The 22,038-nt window shown below is 47.9% G+C and overlaps 1 protein-coding gene across 1 annotated transcript in view; it reads right to left on the bottom strand.

The window, feature by feature from the left end:
- The window catches only part of madd (MAP-kinase activating death domain), a 59,701-nt gene that overhangs the window by 25,438 nt on the left and 12,225 nt on the right, over nucleotides 1-22,038 (bottom strand). Inside the window, exons 7-19 of the mRNA XM_072465164.1 lie at nucleotides 21,284-21,456; nucleotides 20,929-21,164; nucleotides 19,301-19,457; nucleotides 17,255-17,358; nucleotides 16,652-16,860; nucleotides 16,154-16,428; nucleotides 14,373-14,509; nucleotides 13,617-13,718; nucleotides 11,593-11,701; nucleotides 10,660-10,846; nucleotides 9,825-9,975; nucleotides 8,362-8,568; nucleotides 3,271-3,321 (exon numbers count right to left, since the gene is read on the bottom strand). Coding sequence (XP_072321265.1) covers nucleotides 3,271-3,321; nucleotides 8,362-8,568; nucleotides 9,825-9,975; nucleotides 10,660-10,846; nucleotides 11,593-11,701; nucleotides 13,617-13,718; nucleotides 14,373-14,509; nucleotides 16,154-16,428; nucleotides 16,652-16,860; nucleotides 17,255-17,358; nucleotides 19,301-19,457; nucleotides 20,929-21,164; nucleotides 21,284-21,456 — 2,098 coding nt within the window. The remainder of the gene's footprint in view (nucleotides 1-3,270; nucleotides 3,322-8,361; nucleotides 8,569-9,824; nucleotides 9,976-10,659; nucleotides 10,847-11,592; nucleotides 11,702-13,616; nucleotides 13,719-14,372; nucleotides 14,510-16,153; nucleotides 16,429-16,651; nucleotides 16,861-17,254; nucleotides 17,359-19,300; nucleotides 19,458-20,928; nucleotides 21,165-21,283; nucleotides 21,457-22,038) is intronic.

Genomic DNA, 22,038 nt, shown 5'->3' with positions numbered 1-22,038 from the left:
TGGGTTTTGTAGCCGCTGAACCGTAGCTTACCTTACAGAGCCTCCTGAATCTGAGAAACACAGCTCTGAACTAAGGTCTACGAAGTGTTCAAGCTAAGTTTACCTTCCATATAAAGCTCACGGAAGCTCAGGAATACATCGACAATTTGGAAAACCAGACAGAAGTGACACAAGGGCAAGCAGAGAGTGTGGTTATAAGTGCCATCGGATTGAGGAGTTACAAATGAGACTGAGCAGGAGCGTGATACGTCCGAGTCAAGGCTGCGTGTGGCCCAGGTAACACCAGGTAACACCAGAGAACACCAGGTAACACCAGAGAACACAGGACGACAGAACACAGGCAGTTAGGCATGCACACGAGCTCAGGAGCATGTTTCACTTTCAAGAGTCTCAAAGAAGAGTTCAGAATTACAACGCTTGGGTTTCCCTATTGTTATGTTAGCAACTCCCAGAAACCTTTGTACCCTTAAGTCACTCACAGCGGGAAAAGATTTAGACAGTACAAAAGGGCAGCAGTTTTCACATTGGTGTGTATTATATAATTAAGTAAAGAGATGAAAACGAAGGAGGGTTTTGTGAGCCAAAATTAAATCAGTTAATGCACAATTATGAATTATGTACGTCATTAGTTATTTAATGTACAATGAATTAATTTAGTGGTCAATTCATTCATTAAAACTTAACATTAAAAACCCATTAATTCTTAACCGCCTCCATCCAACCACCACATGACTCTCAGTATAAGGCCTGTACAGGAACCCCCGGCACCACATTACTCTCATTATAAGACCTGTACAGGAACCCCCGGCACCACATTACTCTCAGAATAAGACCTGTACAGGAACCCCCGGCACCACATGACTCTCAGAATAAGACCTGTACAGGAACCCCCGGCACCACATGACTCTCAGAATAAGACCTGTACAGGAACCCCCGGCACCACATGACTCTCAGAATAAGACCTGTACAGGAACCTGAGGCACCACATGACTCTCAGTATAAGACCTGTACAGGAACCCCCGGCACCACATTACTCTCAGTATAAGACCTGTACAGGAACCTCAGGCACCACATGACTCTCAGTATAAGACCTGTCAAGGAACCTCAGGCACCACATGACTCTCAGTATAAGACCTGTACAGGAACCTCAGGCACCACATCACTCTCAGTATAAGACCTGTACAGGAACCCCCGGCACCACATCACTCTCAGTATAAGACCTGTACAGGAACCCCCGGCACCACATGACTCTCAGTATAAGACCTGTACAGGAACCCCCGGCACCACATGACTCTCAGTATAAGACCTGTACAGGAACCTCCGGCACCACATGACTCTCAGTATAAGACCTGTACAGGAACCCCCGGCACCACATGACTCTCAGTATAAGACCTGTACAGGAACCCCCGGCACCACATGACTCTCAGTATAAGACCTGTACAGGAACCTCTGGAACCACATTACTCTCAGTATAAGACCTGTACAGGAGCCTCAGGCACCACATGACTCTCAGTATAAGACCTGTACAGGAACCTCAGGCACCACATGACTCTCAGTATAAGACCTGTACAGGAAGCTCAGGCACCACATGACTCTCAGTATAAGACCTGTACAGGAACCTCAGGCACCACATGACTCTCAGTATAAGACCTGTACAGGAACCTCAGGCACCACATGACTCTCAGTATAAGACCTGTACAGGAACCTCAGGCACCACATGACTCTCAGTATAAGACCTGTACAGGAACCCTCGGCACCACATGACTCTCAGTATAAGACCTGTACAGGAACCCCCGGCACCACATTACTCTCAGTATAAGGCCTGTACAGGAACCCCCGGCACCACCTTACTCTCAGTATGAGACCTGTAAAGGAACCCCCAGCACCACATGACTCTCAATATGAGCATCATTGAGCTTCACATTCTGGCTCACACCAGCAACGCTATGATTTCACCTGAAAATAAATATTTTTCTTTTGATAATTGTAAAGTTTTAAACCGGAAACAAGTTTGCTTGTTTTTTGCCACACGAACCTTGATATTGATTTATTCTGCTCATCAAACAGCAGGTTGGGGATAGAAAAAATTAAGAGAAATTTGGGCAAAAATGTAATTCTTTATAGTTTCACCATGAATTGTTTTTGATTGTCCAAATTGGGCCGTTGGTTCCAAGCACAAAGCAAACAGGAGGAGGGACCAAGAATAGCCTTGTGTCACCCCTCTTTCCAGAGACTGTAATTCCTGATGTTGGACTTTAGTAAAGAGCCCCAATATTTTCTATGAGTACGTTGTGTATTTTAATGCAGAGAAATATTTTGATTCTGTTAGATGGTCTTATTTAAAAGTGTTGAACTATTGTCAAAGTAATTATTACAGTTTTGTATATGATTATCTTGTGTTCATAGTTTGTTAATAAATGAGTAATGGGAGGGACAGCAGCTCCAGTCCCGGACTCAAGCCCTCCGCGTTTTACCCGCTCGCCACCCTCCAGGACCCCCACGAGTCTGAGATCGTCTCTGTGGGACCTGGACTCGTATCCTCCGTAGTCTTGTTCTCCACTCGCAGTTTCACCACCTCAGCTTGCAACTCATCCATAATGTCGAAGATACGCTGCTCTGCCTCAGCGAATCGGAAACTGTGCTCAGTCCTGACGTCATCACACAATGACGCCATGTAGGGCTAACTGTTGTAAAGTTATGTTCTCCATCCCCCCTGCGGGACATAGGGAGTATACACCGGGGATGTGGCTCATCTCCTCAGGAGCCACGTTAGTTATGCTAGCCATGTTAGCCTCATTAGCTTGTGAGAGTGTGTTTTCCGCCAGTTACTCTTAGTCAGTCATGTTTGTTTAGCTACCGAAGAATTACCGCCCTCGTTTTTGTCCGTGTTATTATACTTATCTCTCAAAGAGTCTTGCTCCTTGTCATTGTACAGTATTAACTAATTAACGAGATCTATAATTCATGAATAACTGTGCATCTATTCATTTATTTTGGCACACAAAATCCTCCATGGAAACAAGCCATTAAGTGTATTAGTCCAACAAAGTGTCAAACTTTCAAAAAGAAATACAATTGAACTCATGACCACATGTTCTAACAAAGAATACTTATCAGCAATAGTTTACTACAAGTGTATTTTTTCAAAAATCCAATTATTATGTTGAGAAATGGCAAAACTGTAAATGTTGAAGTAAAAAACGGGGTGGAGAGAGAGCAAAAGGTACACCCCAATTTTTTGACTTTCTCGGTGTGTGCAAAGTCTCTTACTCTGTGGTTTTTCCATAGCTTTTTGCTTATCTTGGTGCTTGCTCCACAATTCTACCCAAGATGCATTGCAAGCAAGGAGAGAAAGACAGAGAGAGAGTCAGAGAGCTGTTTGAAAAGGCATGTATGGTGGGTGAGCATTGAAATCAAACAAAACAAAGTGAGCATCGAGTGTTACTGAGGAGGAGGGATGATGGGTGCTGTGGGCGTGGCTGAGATGGAGCTCAACACTGGGCGCCACGTCTGGACCCAACGGTCAAACATCCCATCCACTTTGAAACACTATGAAGACTTAGATGAAGGCTAATAGGCTCTGGAGTAACTTGTGACCATTTTTTAATTGAATGAAGAAAGTCACGAATGACACTACGGATCTGCGAACGAACGACATCATTTAAGCATCAGATTAAAAGCAGAATAAAGCCCTCGGTGACTAAAGCGCCGCTCTCTGGTCAGCAGGGGATAAAGAGATATAGTTAGAGGTGGGCAATATTTTGAAGTCGATATTTCACATTTGTCTGATGATTAAACCTGTTGGACTGACATATCCTTATCGGGATACGGTCACTATGGTCCAGCCTTAGATACGTGCATGTTGGCGTGTGTTATGTTCTTATGGTCATTAGTGACTCCATAGCTGTATATCCTCCATCGTGCCTTTAAACTCCATCCATCCATTTTCTTCCGCTTACCCGGGGCCGGGTCGCGGGGGCAGCAGTCTAAGCAGGGACTCCCAGACTTCCTTCTCCCCAGACACTTCTTCCAACTCCTCCGGGGGGATCCTGAGGCGTTCCCAGGCCAGCCGAGAGACATAGTCCCCCCAGCGTGTCCTGGGTCTTCCCTGGGGCCTCTTCCCGGTGGGACATGCCTGAAACCCCTCCCCAGGAGGCGCCCAGGAGGCATCCGGAGCAGATGCCTGAGCCACCTCAGCTGGAGGAGCAGCGGCTCTACTCCGAGCTCCCCCTGTGTGACTGAGCTCCTCACCCTATTTCTAAGGGAGCGCCCAGCCACACGGCGGAGGAAACTCATATCGACCTTGTATCCGCGATCTTGTCCTTTCGGTCATTACCCAAAGCTCATGAACATAGGTGAGGGCAGGAACGTAGATTGACCGGTAAATTGAGAGCTTTGCCTTTCGACTCAGGTCCTTCTTCACCACAACAGTCGATGCAGCGACTGCATCACTGCAGCCGCTGCACCGATCCGCCTGTCAATCTCACGCTCCATCCTTCACTCACTCGTGAACAAGACCCCGAGATACTTGAACTCCTCCACTTGGGGCAAGGACTCCCCACCACCTGGAGAGGGCAAGGACTCCCCACCACCTGGAGAGGGCAAGGACTCCCCACCACCTGGAGAGGGCAAGGACTCCCCATCCACCCGGAGAGGGCCAGAGGCCTTTTTCCGGTCGAGAACCATGGCCTCGGATTTGGATTCTCATCCCAGCAGCTTCACACTCGGCTGCAAACCGTCCCAGTGCAGCTGCAGGTCCGGGTTTGATGGAGCCATCAGGACAACATTGTCTGCAAACAGCAGAGATGGAATCCTGTGGTCCCCAAACCGGACACCCTCCGACCCCTGACTGCGCCTAAAAATTCTGTCCATAAAAATTATGAACAGAACCGGTGACAAAGGGCAGCCCTGGCGGAGTCCTACATGCACTGGGAACAGGTCTGACTTACTGCCGGCAATGCGAACACAGCTCCTGCTCCGGTCATACAGGGACCGTACAGCCCTGAGCAAAGGGCCCCGGACCCCGTACTCCCGGAGCACCCCCCAAAGGACACCCTGAGGGACACGGTTGAAAGCTTTCTCCAGATCCACAAAGCACATGTGGACTGATCAGGCAAACTCCCATGAACCCTCGAGCACCCGATGGAGAGTCTAGAGCTGGTCCAGTGTTCCACGACCGGGACGAAAACCGCTCTACTCTTCCTGAATCCGAGGTTCGACTATCGGTCGGATTCTCCTCTCCAGTACCTTGGAATAGACCTTACCAGGGAGGCTGAGGAGTGTGATCCCTCTGTAGTTGGAACACACCCTCCGGTCCCCCTTCTTGAACAGAGGGACCACCACCCCGGTCTGCCAGTCAAGAGGCACTGTCCCCGACCGCCACGCCATGTTGCAGAGACGTGTCAGCCAAGACAGTCCTACAACATCCAAAGACTTTAGGTCCTCAGGATCTCATCCACCCCCGGAGCCCTGCCACCGAGGAGTTTGCAAACAACCTCAGTGACTTCAGCTTGGGTGATGGACGAGTCAGCCCGGTCTCTGCTTCCTCTTCAGAAGACGTGACTGAGGGATTAAGGAGGTCCTCAAAGTATTCCTTCCACCGTCCGACGATATCCCCAGTCAAGGTCAGCAGGCCTCCACCCGCACCGTGAACGGTGTAGATGAGGCACTGCTTCCCCCTCCTGAGGCGCCGGACGGTTTTCCAGAATTTCTTTGGGGCCGACCGATAGTCCTCCTCCATGGCCTCCCCGAACTCCTCCCAGCCCCTGGTTTTTGCCTCTGCGACAGCACAACCTGCAGCCCGCTTGGCCTGCCGATACCTGTCAATGTCCTCGGGAGACCTACAAGAGTGGCCTGATAGGCCTCCTTCTTCAGCCTGACGACATCCCTTACTTCCTGTGTCCACCACCGGGTTCGGGGGTTGCCGCCACGACAGGCACCGGAGACCTTGTGACCACAGCTCCGAGCAGCCGCATCAACAATGGAGGTGGAGAACATGGTCCACTCGGACTCAATGTCCGCAGCCTCCCCCGGGAGCGGTGTTCGTTATGGACAATCCGTGGCTAGCACAGAAGTCCAGTAACTGAACGCCGCTCAGGTTCAGATCGGGGAAGCCGTTCTTCCCGATCACCCCTCTCCAGGTGTCACTGTCATTGCCCACGTGGGCGTTGAAGTCCCCAGTAGAACAACGGAGTCCCCGGTCGGTGCACTGTCCAGTACCCCTCCCAAGGACTCCAAGAAGGCCGGGTACTCTGCACTGCTGTTCGGCCCGTAGGCCGCCACAACAGTGAGAGACCTGTCCCCCACCCGAAGGCGGAGGGACGCGACCCTCTCGTCCACCGGGGTGAACTCCAACACGTGGCGGCTGAGTTGAGGGGCTATCAGCAAGCCCACACCAGCCCCACCTCTCCCCGCGGGCAACACCAGAGAAGTGGAGCGTCCAGCCCCTCTCAAGGAGATGGGTTCCAGAGCCCAAACTGTGCGTGGAGGTGAGGCCGACTATATCTAGACAATACCGCGCAACCTCCCGCACAAGCTCAGGCTCTTTCCCCTCCAGTGAGGTGACATTCCATGTCCCCAGAGTTAGCTTATGTGTCCGGACATCTGGTCGTCGAGGCCCCTGCCGTCGACTGCCGCCCAGATCACTCTGCACCGGCCTCTTATGGATCCTCCAGTGGGTAGTGGGCCCACGGGAGGACGGCCCCACGTGGGTCTTTCGGGCTGTGACTGGCCGGGCCCCGTGGGGAAAGACCCGGCCACCAGGCGCTCGCAGTCAAATCTTTAAACTCTTCACATCCAAATTGGTCAGAAAGCAGAGGTGGGCGGGCACTGTTGAGCTCCATTGGATTATAGTAACATTAGATGTAAACAAGCTGCTGGAAAAGCCTAACTCAGCCACACTGACCACAGCCCTGCAGAGTCACACTGCATTGCTGTGGTGCAGAGGAGGTGATCGCTTAGAAAACAGCATGGGATGGCGTGGAGAGGCCTGCCAGCCCGCCGTGGGTGAGATGGAGCAGTTGCAGAAGCTCGGATGCAAGTCGCATTCTGTAGAATTGAAGGTGCAATCTCTAAAGGGAGAGAAGGGTGCGGGGCGGAGTCAAGGTGGCGTACTCAGAGTGTCCCTTGTACACAGACCCAGAGCAGACACACACGCTAAAGGACTGTTTTTATTGAACTCAAATCATAAGCAGAGCGTTCAGGAGGTGCGTCTCTACTGGGCCTGTGTATTGGGGAGAGGAGCATCCCACCTCCATGCTCAGAGCAAAGGGAGCTGCCATAGGACGAGAACACGCTGGCGCAAACCTGCAGTAAAGGGAGGAGCCTCGGGAGGAGCGAGCGCCTCGGGAGAAGCGAGCGCCTCGGGAGGAGCGCTCGCCTCGGGAGGAGCGCTCGCCTCGGGAGGAGTGCTCGCCTCAGGCCTCCCTCGTCCACTACTGCAGATTTAAGTTTGGAGACTACACATGCACGTACACGGCTGCAGGCTCCACACACATCCACAAGGGGCACACAGGGACACGAGGACACTGTTCAAGCTGCAACAGGCCAATATTCCTCACACTGCAGTATTTGTACTGAACATACAGTTAGAATCATCTGGAGCTATATTATAACTAGTAAAAGACAACAGAACTATTATTTAGTTTTTAAAATGACATTCTACACACACACATACATATATATATACATATATACATATATATATATATATATATATATATATATAAAAAAGAGTATTTTCTTTCACTGTCACTGTGGTATCGAAAAGTGTTGTATTAGTCACTGTACATATGACTTTAACACATGACTTTAACACACACACACACACACACTCACACACTTGATGTTAGAGTCACCTGCACGATGACATGGGAATAGAGAGTTAAACTAAAACTACAGTCTGGAACATTCCTCATGGACATAGATCGGTTTGATCTGGTTTGAGCAGAAGCGGCTCATGGAAGAATGCTCCTGAGTGCAAGGAAAACAGCAGACTATTTTTTGTCCAAAATGTTACATACTTTGGCACCTATTCCAAGTTAACAGATAAGATTAGGTTTGTTGATTTGAACTCTTTCATTTGATGCGCAGCGAGTATTTGACCCCAACATTATTCTCAGGCATCATGTATGTATCATGTATATTACATGTACCTTACATGTACATTACATGTACATTACAGACTTCCCTTCATGGGCTGCCCTGAGCTGCAGCAGGAGCGTTGCAGGACACCTCAGATGGCAGGTCAGTGTGTGGAATAGTGGCGCTGTAAGCATGCGACCCACAGTCTGGTGCAGGGGGATGTTTCTGACAAGCATCTGGGGGTCTCACACATGCACAGGGCTGGAGAGGTCTACACACCAATGGATGCAATAAAGTTCTCCTCGTTCAGGCTGCGTGTGTCAAAGTGGCGCGTGCCTCTGCCCGTGGTGTGGTGGGGCAGCTGCAAATGGGGCACGTTCAGGAGGGCCGGGGGTCTGGCTGCCTCCATGCGACCGGACGGGCTCTCTTTGCTCCCCGGGCTGCTAGAACTGTCTGTGGGGCTTCGCTTGTTTCGCTTTTCGGGGTCTAGTGGGGTTACCAGAGTTAGGAAGCCAGACACAGTGTGAGCATCACAAAACAGAGAAATGAAGAGGTTAGTCAAAGCAAGGAAGCAAAAGGATCAGACATGTGGTAGACGTGTGGCAGATGTGTGGCAGGTGTGTGGTAGACGTGTGGCAGGTGTGTGGCAGGTGTGTGGTAGACGTGTGGCAGGTGTGTGGCAGACGTGTGGCAGGTGTGTGGTAGACGTGTGGCAGGTGTGTGGCAGGTGTGTGGCAGACGTGTGGCAGGTGTGTGGCAGGTGTGTGGCAGACGTGTGGCAGGTGTGTGGCAGGTGTGTGGCAGGTGTGTGGCAGACGTGTGGCAGGTGTGTGGTAGACGTGTGGCAGGTGTGTGGCAGACGTGTGGCAGGTGTGTGGCAGACATGTGGCAGGTGTGTGGCAGGTGTGTGGCAGACGAGTGGTAGGTGTGTGGCAGACATGTGGCAGGTGTGTGGCAGGTGTGTGGCAGACGTGTGGCAGGTGTGTGGCAGACGTGTGGCAGGTGTGTGGCAGACGTGTGGCAGGTGTGTGGCAGACGAGTGGCAGATGTGTGGCAGGTGTGTGGCAGACATGTGGCAGGTGTGTGGCAGGTGTGTGGCAGGTGTGTGGCAGACGAGTGGTAGGTGTGTGGCAGATGTGTGGCAGGTGTGTGGCAGACATGTGGCAGGTGTGTGGCAGGTGTGTGGCAGACGAGTGGTAGGTGTGTGGCAGGTGTGTGGCAGACGTGTGGCAGGTGTGTGGCAGATGTGTGGCAGACGTGTGGCAGGTGTGTGGCAGACGTGTGGCAGGTGTGTGGCAGGTGTGTGGCAGGTGTGTGGCAGACATGTGGCAGGTGTGTGGCAGGTGTGTGGCAGGTGTGTGGCAGACGAGTGGTAGGTGTGTGGCAGGTGTGTGGCAGACGTGTGGCAGGTGTGTGGCAGATGTGTGGCAGACGTGTGGCAGGTGTGTGGCAGACGTGTGGCAGGTGTGTGGCAGACGTGTGGCAGACATGTGGCAGGTGTGTGGCAGATGTGTGGCAGACGTGTGGCAGGTGTGTGGCAGATGTGTGGCAGACGTGTGGCAGGTGTGTGGCAGACGTGTGGCAGACATGTGGCAGGTGTGTGGCAGATGTGTGGCAGGTGTGTGGCAGACGTGTGGCAGGTGTGTGGCAGGTGTGTGGCAGGTGTGTGGCAGGTGTGTGATGTGGCAGATGCTGTTACATGATGCCAGCGTGAGGAGGATGACTGCGTGTGAAGACAGTACCTTTGGTCTGATAGTGAGTGCGGGCGATCTCCAGCAGACTGAACACACTGGCCATCCCTCCCAGGCCGGCGTTGGCGTACGAGTTCTCCAGACTGGACACGGTGCACTTCAGAATGTCCAGCATGCCCTTGTACACCTTCCTGTTCACCTCCTGTTCCACACACACACAGTCATTTGCTTTACTAGTCACATGAATACATTTGAAACAATCTGTGATGTTACGCTTTGGAAATGAACGCTTGAACTCTTTATACAAACAGAACAGACTTTAATCCAGTCTTTATTCTGAGCCACAAATGACAAAGAGCCAGACTTAATTCAGACATTCTTTGACTAGTTTTCCTCCTGAACAATCAGGTTAGACAAGTAGGATTTTAGAAAAAATACTTATTTGGTTGACTTGTGTCTTAAACCAGTTTGTCCTGGAGCATAAATGACAGACGAGCTCCTTCTGGTTGTATGTCTTTTTAAACATGTGTTTGTTCATGTCGCCCTTCAGGACACACGCGGTATTACAGCATTTCACTTCTCATCCGCTTTTGGGATTTAAAGTCCAGAAGAACATTCTCAACTTTAGTAACAGTTTATGATGCAACTAACATCATTTTTGTCAGTATTTTAGTCACATTGCAGGACATTTTAGAGTTTTGAACTGAAAACCACTTCATTCTAAAGTGTATTTAATTTTTATAGATTATATTTTTGCACACAATTTAGTACGTAAATTATTTAATCATTTTGCCAATTTAGAACCAACTGTTAAATGAACAAAATGCTGTCCATAGAGCAGTATCTTCATGACGGTCAGTGTATGTCTGTGGGCGGAGCCACACACCACGTCTCGTATGATTTCCTGTCGAGCGTCCTCCTCCGACTGCACGGCCCGGTTCAGTTTACTCAGCACAAAGACGCGCAGCTGCTCGTTCTCCAGCAGGCGGCGCACTTTCTTCATGTTGAGCCACCCGACTCCCTGTCCGTCCAGAACGCTCTGCACCACCTCCTTCAGGAACTGCTGGTTCTCACTGCGGAGGAACCAAGACACCAAAGCATGAGCTCGTGTTAGAGGAGCCGTGTGTTTCAGGAGATCCATTTTCCTCCAAACACAGAGCAATTTTCATCATCGTTTCAACTGACTGAAGCAAAAGGTGTCACAGGAAGTGGAAGCAGGTCAAATAAATGCAAATATGGATTTCTCTGGTTTTAGAATTTGTTAAAAGTTGTTAAGTTGCAGTTTAACAGGTTAGTTTTCCTCTGTCGTCCCTGGACAAACGTTTGCTCAAAGGATGGAATTCATATTTGGTTTGCAGTAAAATAGCTTTGCCTTTTGGAAACACTGCTAAACAAAGTACGTCAGCCTGTGACATGAAACTGCAGAGCGCTGCTGAATACAAGCCGTACAGTAAGCTGCAGGTGTCCACGTTGTATCACAAGATATTTACACAGAGAGAGGTTCCACGGGTGGCACATGTTACCCGCGGGGAAATCACGAGACCCGATTACGCTGCAGGGCGGGTTGGTGCATTTTGAAGCTTGCCCACTCCTCGCCCACTCCAGAGAGAGAGCGAGATTGGTTTAGGACTGGTACAGTAAATACAGGGACTCACCTGTTGTTGTTGACTCGGCCCTGGGGGGAGGGGTGACTCACCTGTTGTTGTTGACTCGGCCCTGGGGGGAGGGGTGACTCACCTGTTGTTGTTGACTCGGCCCTGGGGGGAGGGGTGACTCACCTGTTGTTGTTGACTCGGCCCTGGGGGGAGGGGTGACTCACCTGTTGTTGTTGACTCGGCCCTGGGGGGACGGAGACTCTCGCTTCACTGTGGGACTGTGCTTGATCACAGAGGACTTCTGGTCCACCAGAGCCCGAGGGGCGCGAGCACCTGAAACAGCAATAATCAGGTTTAAAAACATTTAGTGAGACGACTGCTACTGCACGAGCCTTTGTCAGGAGTGACTCGTGTGCACACCATTCTGACTATCCACACACACACTGTTATGTCACAATATTGTTTGAGCCAACAATGTGTGAATCATAGTGTGGAAAACACATGGCATAGAGTGGCACAAAGTGGCACAGAGTGGCACAGAGTGGCACAGAGTGGCACAGAGTGGCACAGGGGCAGAGGAGGAGTGATTCAATATGAATGTTACAGGACACTATTTAGTGCGAGGTTGAAAGTCGAAAGGTTTAGAAGGTCGGTTTAAAGGTGTTTTGGAGTAGCAGGGCTAATGCTAGCTAGCACAGCACACAGAAACATACCCGGGCGGTCGGGGTCGTCTGAGTGACAAACACAAGACACATTAGAGTCAGTAGCACGCCATGCTCAAACGGTTTCTCTCTTAAAGATCAAATCCAGCCTCACACAAGGCATCAGTGTCGAGTTTAGCTTTTATAAGCATTTAAAGGAGACATTGTTATGCTAAATCTACTTTTGACTGATTCCTGCATGTTCAAGTTTGAGTGCTCAGAACATTCCAGTTTTCACCTACCCCCTGTCCCAGCCCACATCCATGTGCTTAGTTGGGATAAAACCATTTAAATAATATTAAATTAAAATAATTGTATTTTTGTAACACCCAAAATCACTTTCGGGAAAGTGATTTGAAAACGTTACAACGGAAACTTCACGATGAAGGGGCGGGTCAGTTTGGAAACGGAAGTCAATGGACCTGCTTCTATGACTATTTTACATGAATATTGTGGTTTAAAATTAACAAAATGTAAAGTGATGATCTATGTATGTTACAGTTTAATACTAAGTACCTGAAAAAGCGTTTGCTGCTTTTAATAAATGATAAACACTAAAGACCATCGCATAGCGGTCCCAGTGCTACGATCTGCTTCAGCCTTAATCTGCAGCCACTTCATCACAAATAATCTTCCTGTCATAAACTTCAGATTTATGTCTGTGATCTGCCTCTGAAATCCTGATCGGAGCAACTCTATTATCAACACATCAAAAATACTAACTCAACTAAAGGTATTTGAGAGAAAGGACTGAATAAACCATAATAGTGTCTCTTTCAAATGTTTTAATGAGGAAAATAAGTGTTTCAACAGCCTACAATTTTTAAAGTTCTCCAAATGAAATATTCATCAAAAGTGCATTTCCAAATCCAGAAATACTTATTTGCAGCAATAACATACAAATATTGTTTTTGTTTTTAAATCATACACGTGATTTCTGGATTCTTTTACATTTAGATTCGGTCTCTCGGTGGAAATGCACTTGAACATTTCAGATTCTTCATCATTTCAGAGGGAGAACTGACAAAACTGCAGGGTGTTCACATACTTGTCTTCCTCACTGTAAACTGAAGTAAAAGTATGAGAATGATGCAGTCCGGGCACCATTGCACAGAAGCACAAAGCTGCAATATGAGAACATGGATTTTTCTTTACAAAAACTGTCAGAGAAAACACAAAAGGCCCTTCTCCTCTTCGAAAAGGCAAACTAGAGATATTACAATCGTGCTGTTTGCAAACCGTCACAAACCTGCTGGCTCCACTTCCTCTTCCAGGTCAATTTTAAAATATTCTTCATATAATTCAAAGTAAAATGCAGAAAATGGGAGATGAAAAAAAAAAAATCTGATTATTGAAATTAATTCCAAAACAAACAAATGTATGAAAAAACACATGAATTATAACGTGGTAAAGGCTCAGTCGCCACAGCACAGAAGTAAAAACAATACTAAACATGTCATAAATACTGCTGACTCATGACTATCATCAGTGTTAATAAAGCTCTAAACTGGGTGAGAAGCGCGGCGAGTAAAGGGGCGTGGCTTTACCTTTCAGGCTGGGGAAGGGCGTGGCTTTCTCCCTCGCCGCCTTGTTTGGAAGAGCCAGGTTGGAAAGACTGAAACTCGTGCCGTGGTTCTTGTACAGATTGCCTGAAAAGACAACAAAGCGGTCAGAGAAAGGTCTGGAATCATGTGAATGTGGACGCCTTTATCCATCTTCTGTATTCATTCTGTAATCCAGATCACGTTCACTCAAATAAGAAAATAAAGCAAATAAACCCGGCGACCACACTGCGAGTATATTTACATTAAAAACAAAAGACTTTACTGTGGTGTTGTTCAGATTAACCGTGTGAAACTGTGGAAATGTATCATTGTGGTTGGTTTTATGGATTTATTTCGGAACAGTTTAAATATGGTTAACAGAATCTATATGTCAGTCATTATAGTTTAGGTCACCGTTTGCCTCGGGTGTCAAATAAACTGAAATCAGAACTATCAAGCACAGTTTAAATGTATTGTACGCTGTATTTGAAAGACGGCAGTTACTCTATAAATCTGATGATTATTGAGACATTTTTCCCCTGATCAGATTTCTCTTTTCGCAGATAGCGCGCTGATATGGGAAAGAATCAATCCAAAAGTGACGTGTCCATCCCGGAGACACCTGTTGAAAGTATGTTTTGGCTTATTTCAGATTATTGTGCCCACAGTGCGGTCGACATAAGAGCGTTGACCTACTGCAGCCGTCCTCGCAGAGCGCTCAAACCCTGCGTGGTCCCCGCTTGTGGGACATAGTCTTACTTGCAAAGGACATGAGCCCCCCCAGTCCGTCGTTGCTGCTGTTGGAGATGGTGGAGTTGGGCGAGCTGTTGCGGGAGTCTTCTCCGTCGGACTCTCCGGGGAGTCTCAGGCTGCTGGGACGCAGTGGGCGCGCCACCCTGAGGTCAAATCAACATCAGACACGCGTCGTGACAGACTCAGCATGTTCTGGGGCTGCACAATGAACAGGACTCGCAACATTTAGAAACATCGGGATTTGCTTTTTCCACTGTGGGTTTTGCAATTAGACTAAACTAAATGTACCGTATTTTCGGGAGTATAAGTCACACCTTTTTTCATAGTTTTGGCCGGGGTGCGACTTATACTTATATACTTATACTCTGGAGCGACTTATATGTGATATTATTTGTTATTTTCACACTTGCAACTGCATTTCATACTTCAGTGCAACTTATATATGTTTTTTGTCTTCTCTATTAAGCATCTTTTGGCCGGTGTGACTTATACTCCGGAAAATACGGTAATAGAGAAGAAAAAACGTATTAAAAGTCGCACTGGAGTATAAGTCGCATTTTTGGGGGAAATGTATTTGATGAAATCCAAGACCAAAAACGTTTCCTCTTGAAATCCAGTTTGAAATAATAACAGATGAGAGAACATGGTGAATAGGTGTACATATGCTAACGCTAACACCTTCAGCTACATGACGGATGCTAACGCTAACACCCTCAGCTACATGACGTATGCTAACACCTTCAGCTACATGACGTATGCTAACGCTAACACCCTCAGCTACATGACGTATGCTAACGCTAACACCTTCAGCTACATGACGTATGCTAACGCTAACACCCTCAGCTACATGACGTATGCTAACACTAACACCTTCAGCTACATGACGTATGCTAACCTAACACCTTCAGCTACATGACGTATGCTAACGCTAACACCTTCAGCTACATGAGTTATGCTAACGCTAACACCTTCAGCTACATGACGTATGCTAACGCTAACACCTTCAGCTACATGACGTATGCTAAAGCTAACACCTTCAGCTACATGACGTATGCTAAAGCTAACACCTTCAGCTACATGACGTATGCTAACGCTAACACCTTCAGCTACATGACGTATGCTAACGCTAACACCTTCAGCTACATGAAGCACAGACAGAACTGTGGTAAGTGTCTGGTATGCTAACGTAACATATGAACAGTTATTCAGATAGCTATAGCATAAAGAACATGCTAACAAGTTTAGCAAAGCATCAGTTTTACCCCAAATCACTAAATCCACTGAATTCTTCTTCCTCTGTGTCACTTCTAAACAACTCAACAAACTCCAGAGGAAGAGGAAGTGCAGATTCTTCTTCTGCGTCGCTCAGAGCCTAGAGCGCCCTCTTGTGGTTGCCAGTGTGAAAATAACAAATAATATCACATATAAGTCACTCCGGAGAATAAGTATATAAGTATAAATATAAGTATAAGTCTCACCCCGGCCAAAACTATGAAAACAAGTGCAACTTATAGTGCAGAAATATGGTAACTATGAAAGGCTTACGCACTTATCCACATCTAACCCAATTTCCCTTACATTGTACAGCCTTAAACACGATTACAATACACATTTCACGAAAAGGGCACACAATTGATCCACTCCAAACAAACCACCTTGATTCAAAACCACCATGGAATGAGCCGGGTGAGTAGCCGTGCTTGGGTTGAAAGAACAAATTTCATGGTGGGTCAGAAAGCCCTTTGAATGACCACGACACATTCAAGTAACAGACAAGTCGAACACACTTGTTGCCATTGAGGTTCTGGTTGAATCGAGGGGTGTAGGACTCCACTTGCTCGTCCGCCTCCGGGTCGTCCTCCGCGGGGAAACCGTACTGTGGCTCAAAGTAGGGGTTATCGTACTCGGGCTTTTTGACATCCGCCGCCCCGCCGCCGCCACCGCCGCCGTCTGCTGCCGCCTGGGGTCGGAGGAACTGCTGGCTGGCCAGGCCGGGGATGGGGGCGGGGTTCTGGAGCGCCGCGCCGGCCGAAACCTCCATCTCAAGCGGTTCTCCGGGCTCCTGGGAAATGAACACAATCGTTTAGGACCGCCGCAGTCATGGGTGAGTCTTGGTCTAGTGTTCGTTTAAACCTGGTGATACTCGGAAAAGGGGTGATTCTTGGTGCGAAAAGTCTGACAAGCTCATTTAAGTCTGGTAAATCAAAGCATCCAAAAGTCATGCCAGTAAAAGACTGAAATACACGATGAGATAAACTATGTACTAAGCGTGTAGCGTGGCCCACATGGTTGTTTCCCTGGATGATGGTGTTGGGGCTGGAGCTGGCCGTGGTGCTGGAGCTGGAACGCAGCGCTTGTCCGTCAGAGGGTTCAGCGGGAGCGTCGGCACCTCCGGCGGTCCCCTCTGAGCCCTGGACCTCCCGCAGGTCCTGGAGGTCCTGGAACTCCACTTCACTGGGGTCGCCGAGCGCGGCATGTGTGGGAGGATCCAAGTCTGAACACAATTGTAGCATATTTATTGTATTTAAAATAAAACAGAAACCAATATAATTATCTAGTGTGATTTATAGTTGTGATCTGTAGCTCAATAATAATTCTGTTTCAGCAGAATGCGTCTCTTTTCTATGCCTCAGCAGCAAAATCACACGCTTAATCCAGTAAATCTTGGGTTGTGTTTCTAATTTAACAGTCAATTAATTGCAAACGTTGTAGACGACCTTAGCAAAACCATTCTCTTCATAACTCAAGGCTATCAAATATAACAAGCAAGATTACTAATAAAAGATCTAAAGCAATAAAGCCACAAAAGCAGAATCTCAAAATGAACAAAGATGAACCTGTTCTCAAAAGTAATGATCTTCTCGGTGGTGGATCAGTGTAGAACTCACTTGTGGTCTCTCCTTGGATGTCTCCTTGAATCATCTCACTCACAAGATCTCCAAGTGAAGAATACGAGGAGCTGGAGCCATCGTACGCGTCACTGTCACTGCCACTGCAACAACACCACACACGTGTTACTAAGCACTTCAGAACAGAGGACATACAACACCACACGTGTAGGGGAATGGAGATGGACATTCCACGGCCAGATAACAGAAAATCTCTCTTTGAACATTGGGGGTTTTCGTTCTCCCTCTGTCCCTCACCGCAGGGAGCTGCTGTGACTTTTGTGATAACAGACCTTCTCCCCAGTGACTTTCAGGAGGATGCCCCAATGAAAACTATGTTTTATGTGATTATGCCATGAATGTTCGTCTGAATCAACTCCATACACCGCATGTTTCACCTTGTGTCACGTATTTTTCCACTGTTTAAGGTTTATATTCCCAATGCTTTAACTCAAGTGCCCATCACAGGTGAAAGAAGATGTAAAATGTATCTACCTCAAGAAATAATATGTACAAACTGCCCAAAAGTGTTTAACGTGTAAATGTTAAAACAGGGTTTAAATGTTTTTGCCATTATTTACGTTACTCCAGTTTTATTTTCTCGGCCAGGAAATGTTAAACGAGAAGTCTGCGCAGTAGCGCCCGCCCCTTTCGCTCCCAGCATGCCCTGCGGGCCAGGTATCAAAAGGACGCTCCAAGCTAGAAACGCTCTCTTCTCTTCTCATCCCCTTTGTGTTCAAGACTTTGTCTCTTTCTCTTGGAAGCCGTCTCCACGGACGAGCCTTTCACTTTTTCCTTTGTCTCAACAAAAATCCGTCCGATACGTGGTCGACAAGGCCATGCCAGCCCTGGACTCAAACCACCTGGAACCACCTGGAACTAAGCTTAAGCGCTAAACCGGACAGACACTTTCTTTGCTACTTCGTTTTTCTTTTTGAAGTAATCTACGCCGTTTACGTGGATCAGCGCTACGTCCTCATCTGAGTAAAAGCCGCGTGAGGAGCTAACACGCCGCTAAAGCGTTCTACCGCGAAGGAACTCTCGGACAGCGCCTCCGTTGCCGCCGCCGCTTCAAGGACGTCGCAGCACACCGCTCCACGCGACCCCTCGCTCCACGGCCGCCGCCCGCTTTAAGGACCTCGCTGCACGCCCCCTGCCTTCGCCGCCACACCGCTCCACGCGACGCCTCGCTACGGACCTCGTCCGCGGACAAGGACCAGCCGGACAGAGTCTCTACAAACCGTAAGCCGAGTTCAGAGTGCTGTTCTTTTGTGGTGTGATTTGGGTAGAGCTCAGCTGTTCCTCCTCCCTTTAGCTTCTCACTTTCCCTCTTTTTGATATAGATTAGCATAGACACGTTTGATTATCAAAGCGCAAAACCCTGGTTTAACATTATCTGCATGAAATTTGCTGTCAAATCTGATATAACATCACCTGATTTACCTGTGCGCATTTCTGCTCCGGTGTTTTTGATTGCCCTTTGGATAAATAAACTACACGAAAGAGTTATTGACTATTGTTTGTTTGATTAGATTATGTGTAAGTCCCTGAATCGTGAAACACCCTTCAGACCTTTTTAACGAGCGCAATTAAGGACCGTATCTTAGCTCTTTGGGTTTAACCCTGGTGCCCCGTCTTGTCTCGTTTCTGCTGAGAAATCTCCCTTAATCATAAACTGAATACATGTAGTTTGAGACCCTACACACGCATGTTACTAAGCATTTCAGAACACGACTGGGACATCACACGTGTTACTAAGCACTTCAGAACAGAGAACATGCAACACCACACACGTGTTACTAAGCATTTCAGAACACGACTGGGACATCTTACTTCCATTGGTTTTGAATGGAATTTAGTTATATTTATTTCCTTTCTTTTTTTAGGGTTTTTGGGTAGGCTTTATTAGACAGAACAGCTGAGGGTGAAATGGGGGTGAGAGAGAAGGGAGGAAATGTGTAAAATGTGTAAATTGTGATGCAATACAGTCATGGGTCAGCAGGAGCCACATGATGACCAGTGCCTCGGACACAGAGTGGGTCCCACCTGTCCGTGGGGTCAGACTCGTTGCCCTCGTCCTCCAGAGGACCGGCCATGGCCTCCACCAGTTGGGAGGTGCCATCGTACACGCGGTACAGCACCGGCTGCAGCTGGTGCGCGTACCACTTTGGCTTGTCTCCGATCAAAGACGGGTCAAATACATCTGAAAGAAGAACAAAGGACAGCATTAGACTCAGCTGCTGCCCACCCGCCCCCTGCTGGTGTGCATCTGTGTGCCATTGTGTTCTAGATGCGTGTAGCTGCTCTCTGTTGCTATGTGACTGGGTGATTGACGCGTCTGTATCATGGAACTACCGTATTTCCCGGAGTATAAGTCTCAGCCAAAAAATGCATAATAGAGAAGAAAAGAACATACACAAGTTGCACTGGAGTATGAAATGCGGTTGTAAGTGTGAAAATAACAAATAATATCACAATTGAGTCGCTCCGGAGTATAAATATAAGTATATATTGAGTTTATAGGCCGGAAAATACGGGTATAATTCATCACATTCATGCTCTGTGCCATACAATGTGAATAGTGTAAATACAGTGGTGTGAAAGTGTTTTTGTGTGTTTGTCACACTTAATGTTTCAGATCAAATTAATCTAAATATTATTTATCAACAATAAAGAAACACAAATGCACAAAATGGATTATCACAGCTACGTTCAGTATCTGCAGCCACACAAGGCCTGACGAAGCAAACCAAAAGATCCTTAAAGCTCGACATCGTGCTGAGATCCAAAGAAATCCAGGAATACATTTGAAAGAAAGTAATTGAGAGCTGAAAAAGACAATGAAAGCCATTCAAACACTCCACTGTTCCACAGTGGAGTGACCGGCCGACCAAAATGACCCACGAGGTCACAAAAGACCCCAAAACAGCATCCAGAGATCTGCAGGCCTCACTAGCCTCAGTACAAATGTCCAGCCATCCGTGCGTGACCTCAAGCTGAAGCTAACGTTGGTTCTGCAGCAGGACAAAGATCCAAAACAAAAGCGAGTCCACCTCTGAATGACCGAAGAAAAACTAAAGTTCTGGCCTGAATCGTAGTGAGATGCAGTGGCAAAACCTTCCAGTGTGACTGAAATATATCAATTCTGCAACGATCAGAAACTCCCCAGCTCTGTATTTGTCGAGTACATTTCATACTCAAGGCAATTCAAAGTGCTTCACAACAGGAACAAATGCATTCAGATCACAAAGACATTACAGACCACACACTTAGCATTCTAGGCACTCTTTCACACATTTATGTGACATTGCCAGCATGACAGGCGTCTCCAGGATGGACACATCATTTTTAGATTGATTCTTTCCCGTATCAACGCGCTATCTGCAAACTGCACACGTCTGTGCTGAGCGTATGTTTCTTTTACGACGGACCCAGTCTCGTCTGATTCTTTCCCATGTCAGCGCGCTATCTGCAAACTGTAATAGACTCACTGCACGTTATTGCAAACGCTTGGCTCAAACGGTCATTAGGTTTAGGGGCAATTACTTCCCCACACAGGGTCATGTAGGTTTGGATTCTGATTCATCTTAACATTAATTTGACAAACCTTCATTTAAAACTGCATTTTGTGTTTCCTTGCCAAAAAGAAGTGAAAAACAACACGATGAACATACTGTTGTGGATCCTTTGAAAGGCCAGGTTTGAGGGGTTCAGGGCCCATTCTCCATAGAACTCCACGGCCTGAGTGTGAGAGAGTTTATCTGCAAAGCTGGAGCGCCGCGGCCGAGACGCCAGGAAAGAAGAGCACTGGAAGGCCACCACGGGCCGAGGGAACAGGCGGAGGGTGCGAGTGTGCATCTGGAACCCCTGGAGAACGTTTGGAGAGTTGAAGAAGCGCACCATGGCAACCCTGTGAAGAGAGAAAACACATGAGCCATCAGGTGGTGAGAATGGCTCTGGATCTGCTAGCGGCGTGGAGCAGGACTCATCTGCTACGATCAGTGAAGAGCAGTGAGTGAGAGGACTTGCCTGGTGGCCACGTCCACTGAATCCACATCGTTGCCGTAAATGAGAGGGTTGAACTCGGTGGAGGACGGCGAGGCTTTATCTCGTCCAGGCGGCAGTAAGGGCAGCTCCTGTCCTTCCTGGAACTTCTCCAGGTTCAGAATGGGCTGAGTGTTGAGGCTCATACTGGCTAAAGCCTGAGAGAAGTCACAGCACAAGCATTACAAACGCAGGCCCCAATCACGGCAGAGAAGGTCGAAGGGAGAGGGCTAGAACGGGACACGCCTGGCATCAACAAGCAGGAAGTATGACCCTTTAGAAGTGGTTGCACCAAAAAGATTTAATTACATTTAAAATAAATCAAAGGGCAATAATGTGTTATTTGAATATAGTCAACAGCCTAACCTTGAGGTCTCTTTTGTGACACTGTGGCGCAAACATTCAAGTCTCAATAAATCTGCAGAACATTGTCTTGTCATGAAAGTGTTGGACGTGTGTTGAGAGAACAATACGTTCTTTAGAGGCCCAGAGTGTGTGACCTGGTGAAGCGCTGCAGAATGAAGCATGTGAGCCTCCTCTCTGCATATTTACTTCCTGCACATGTTGATGCCAGAGGTGGAGCTGTTACTCTGGAAGAGGAGCAGGAGCAGGAGGTCAGTGTGCATGGTCGCTGCAGACTCCAGAGGCAATGTTAAGCTTAGCAGGATGGAACATTTAGTCAGCCTGGGTGACTGGTTAAGAGGTCGTTTCAATTAACATGGGAATTGGTTGTTAAAAAG

The sequence above is a fragment of the Eucyclogobius newberryi genome, unplaced genomic scaffold (genome assembly GCF_026437365.1).
Source record: "Eucyclogobius newberryi isolate DKJ021-1_F unplaced genomic scaffold, fEucNew1.0.hap1 SCAF_5, whole genome shotgun sequence".
NCBI classification, from domain to species: Eukaryota; Metazoa; Chordata; class Actinopteri; order Gobiiformes; family Gobiidae; genus Eucyclogobius; species Eucyclogobius newberryi.
The sequence above is the reverse complement of the archived record's forward strand: the minus strand, read 5'-3'. Positions and strand labels throughout refer to the sequence as shown.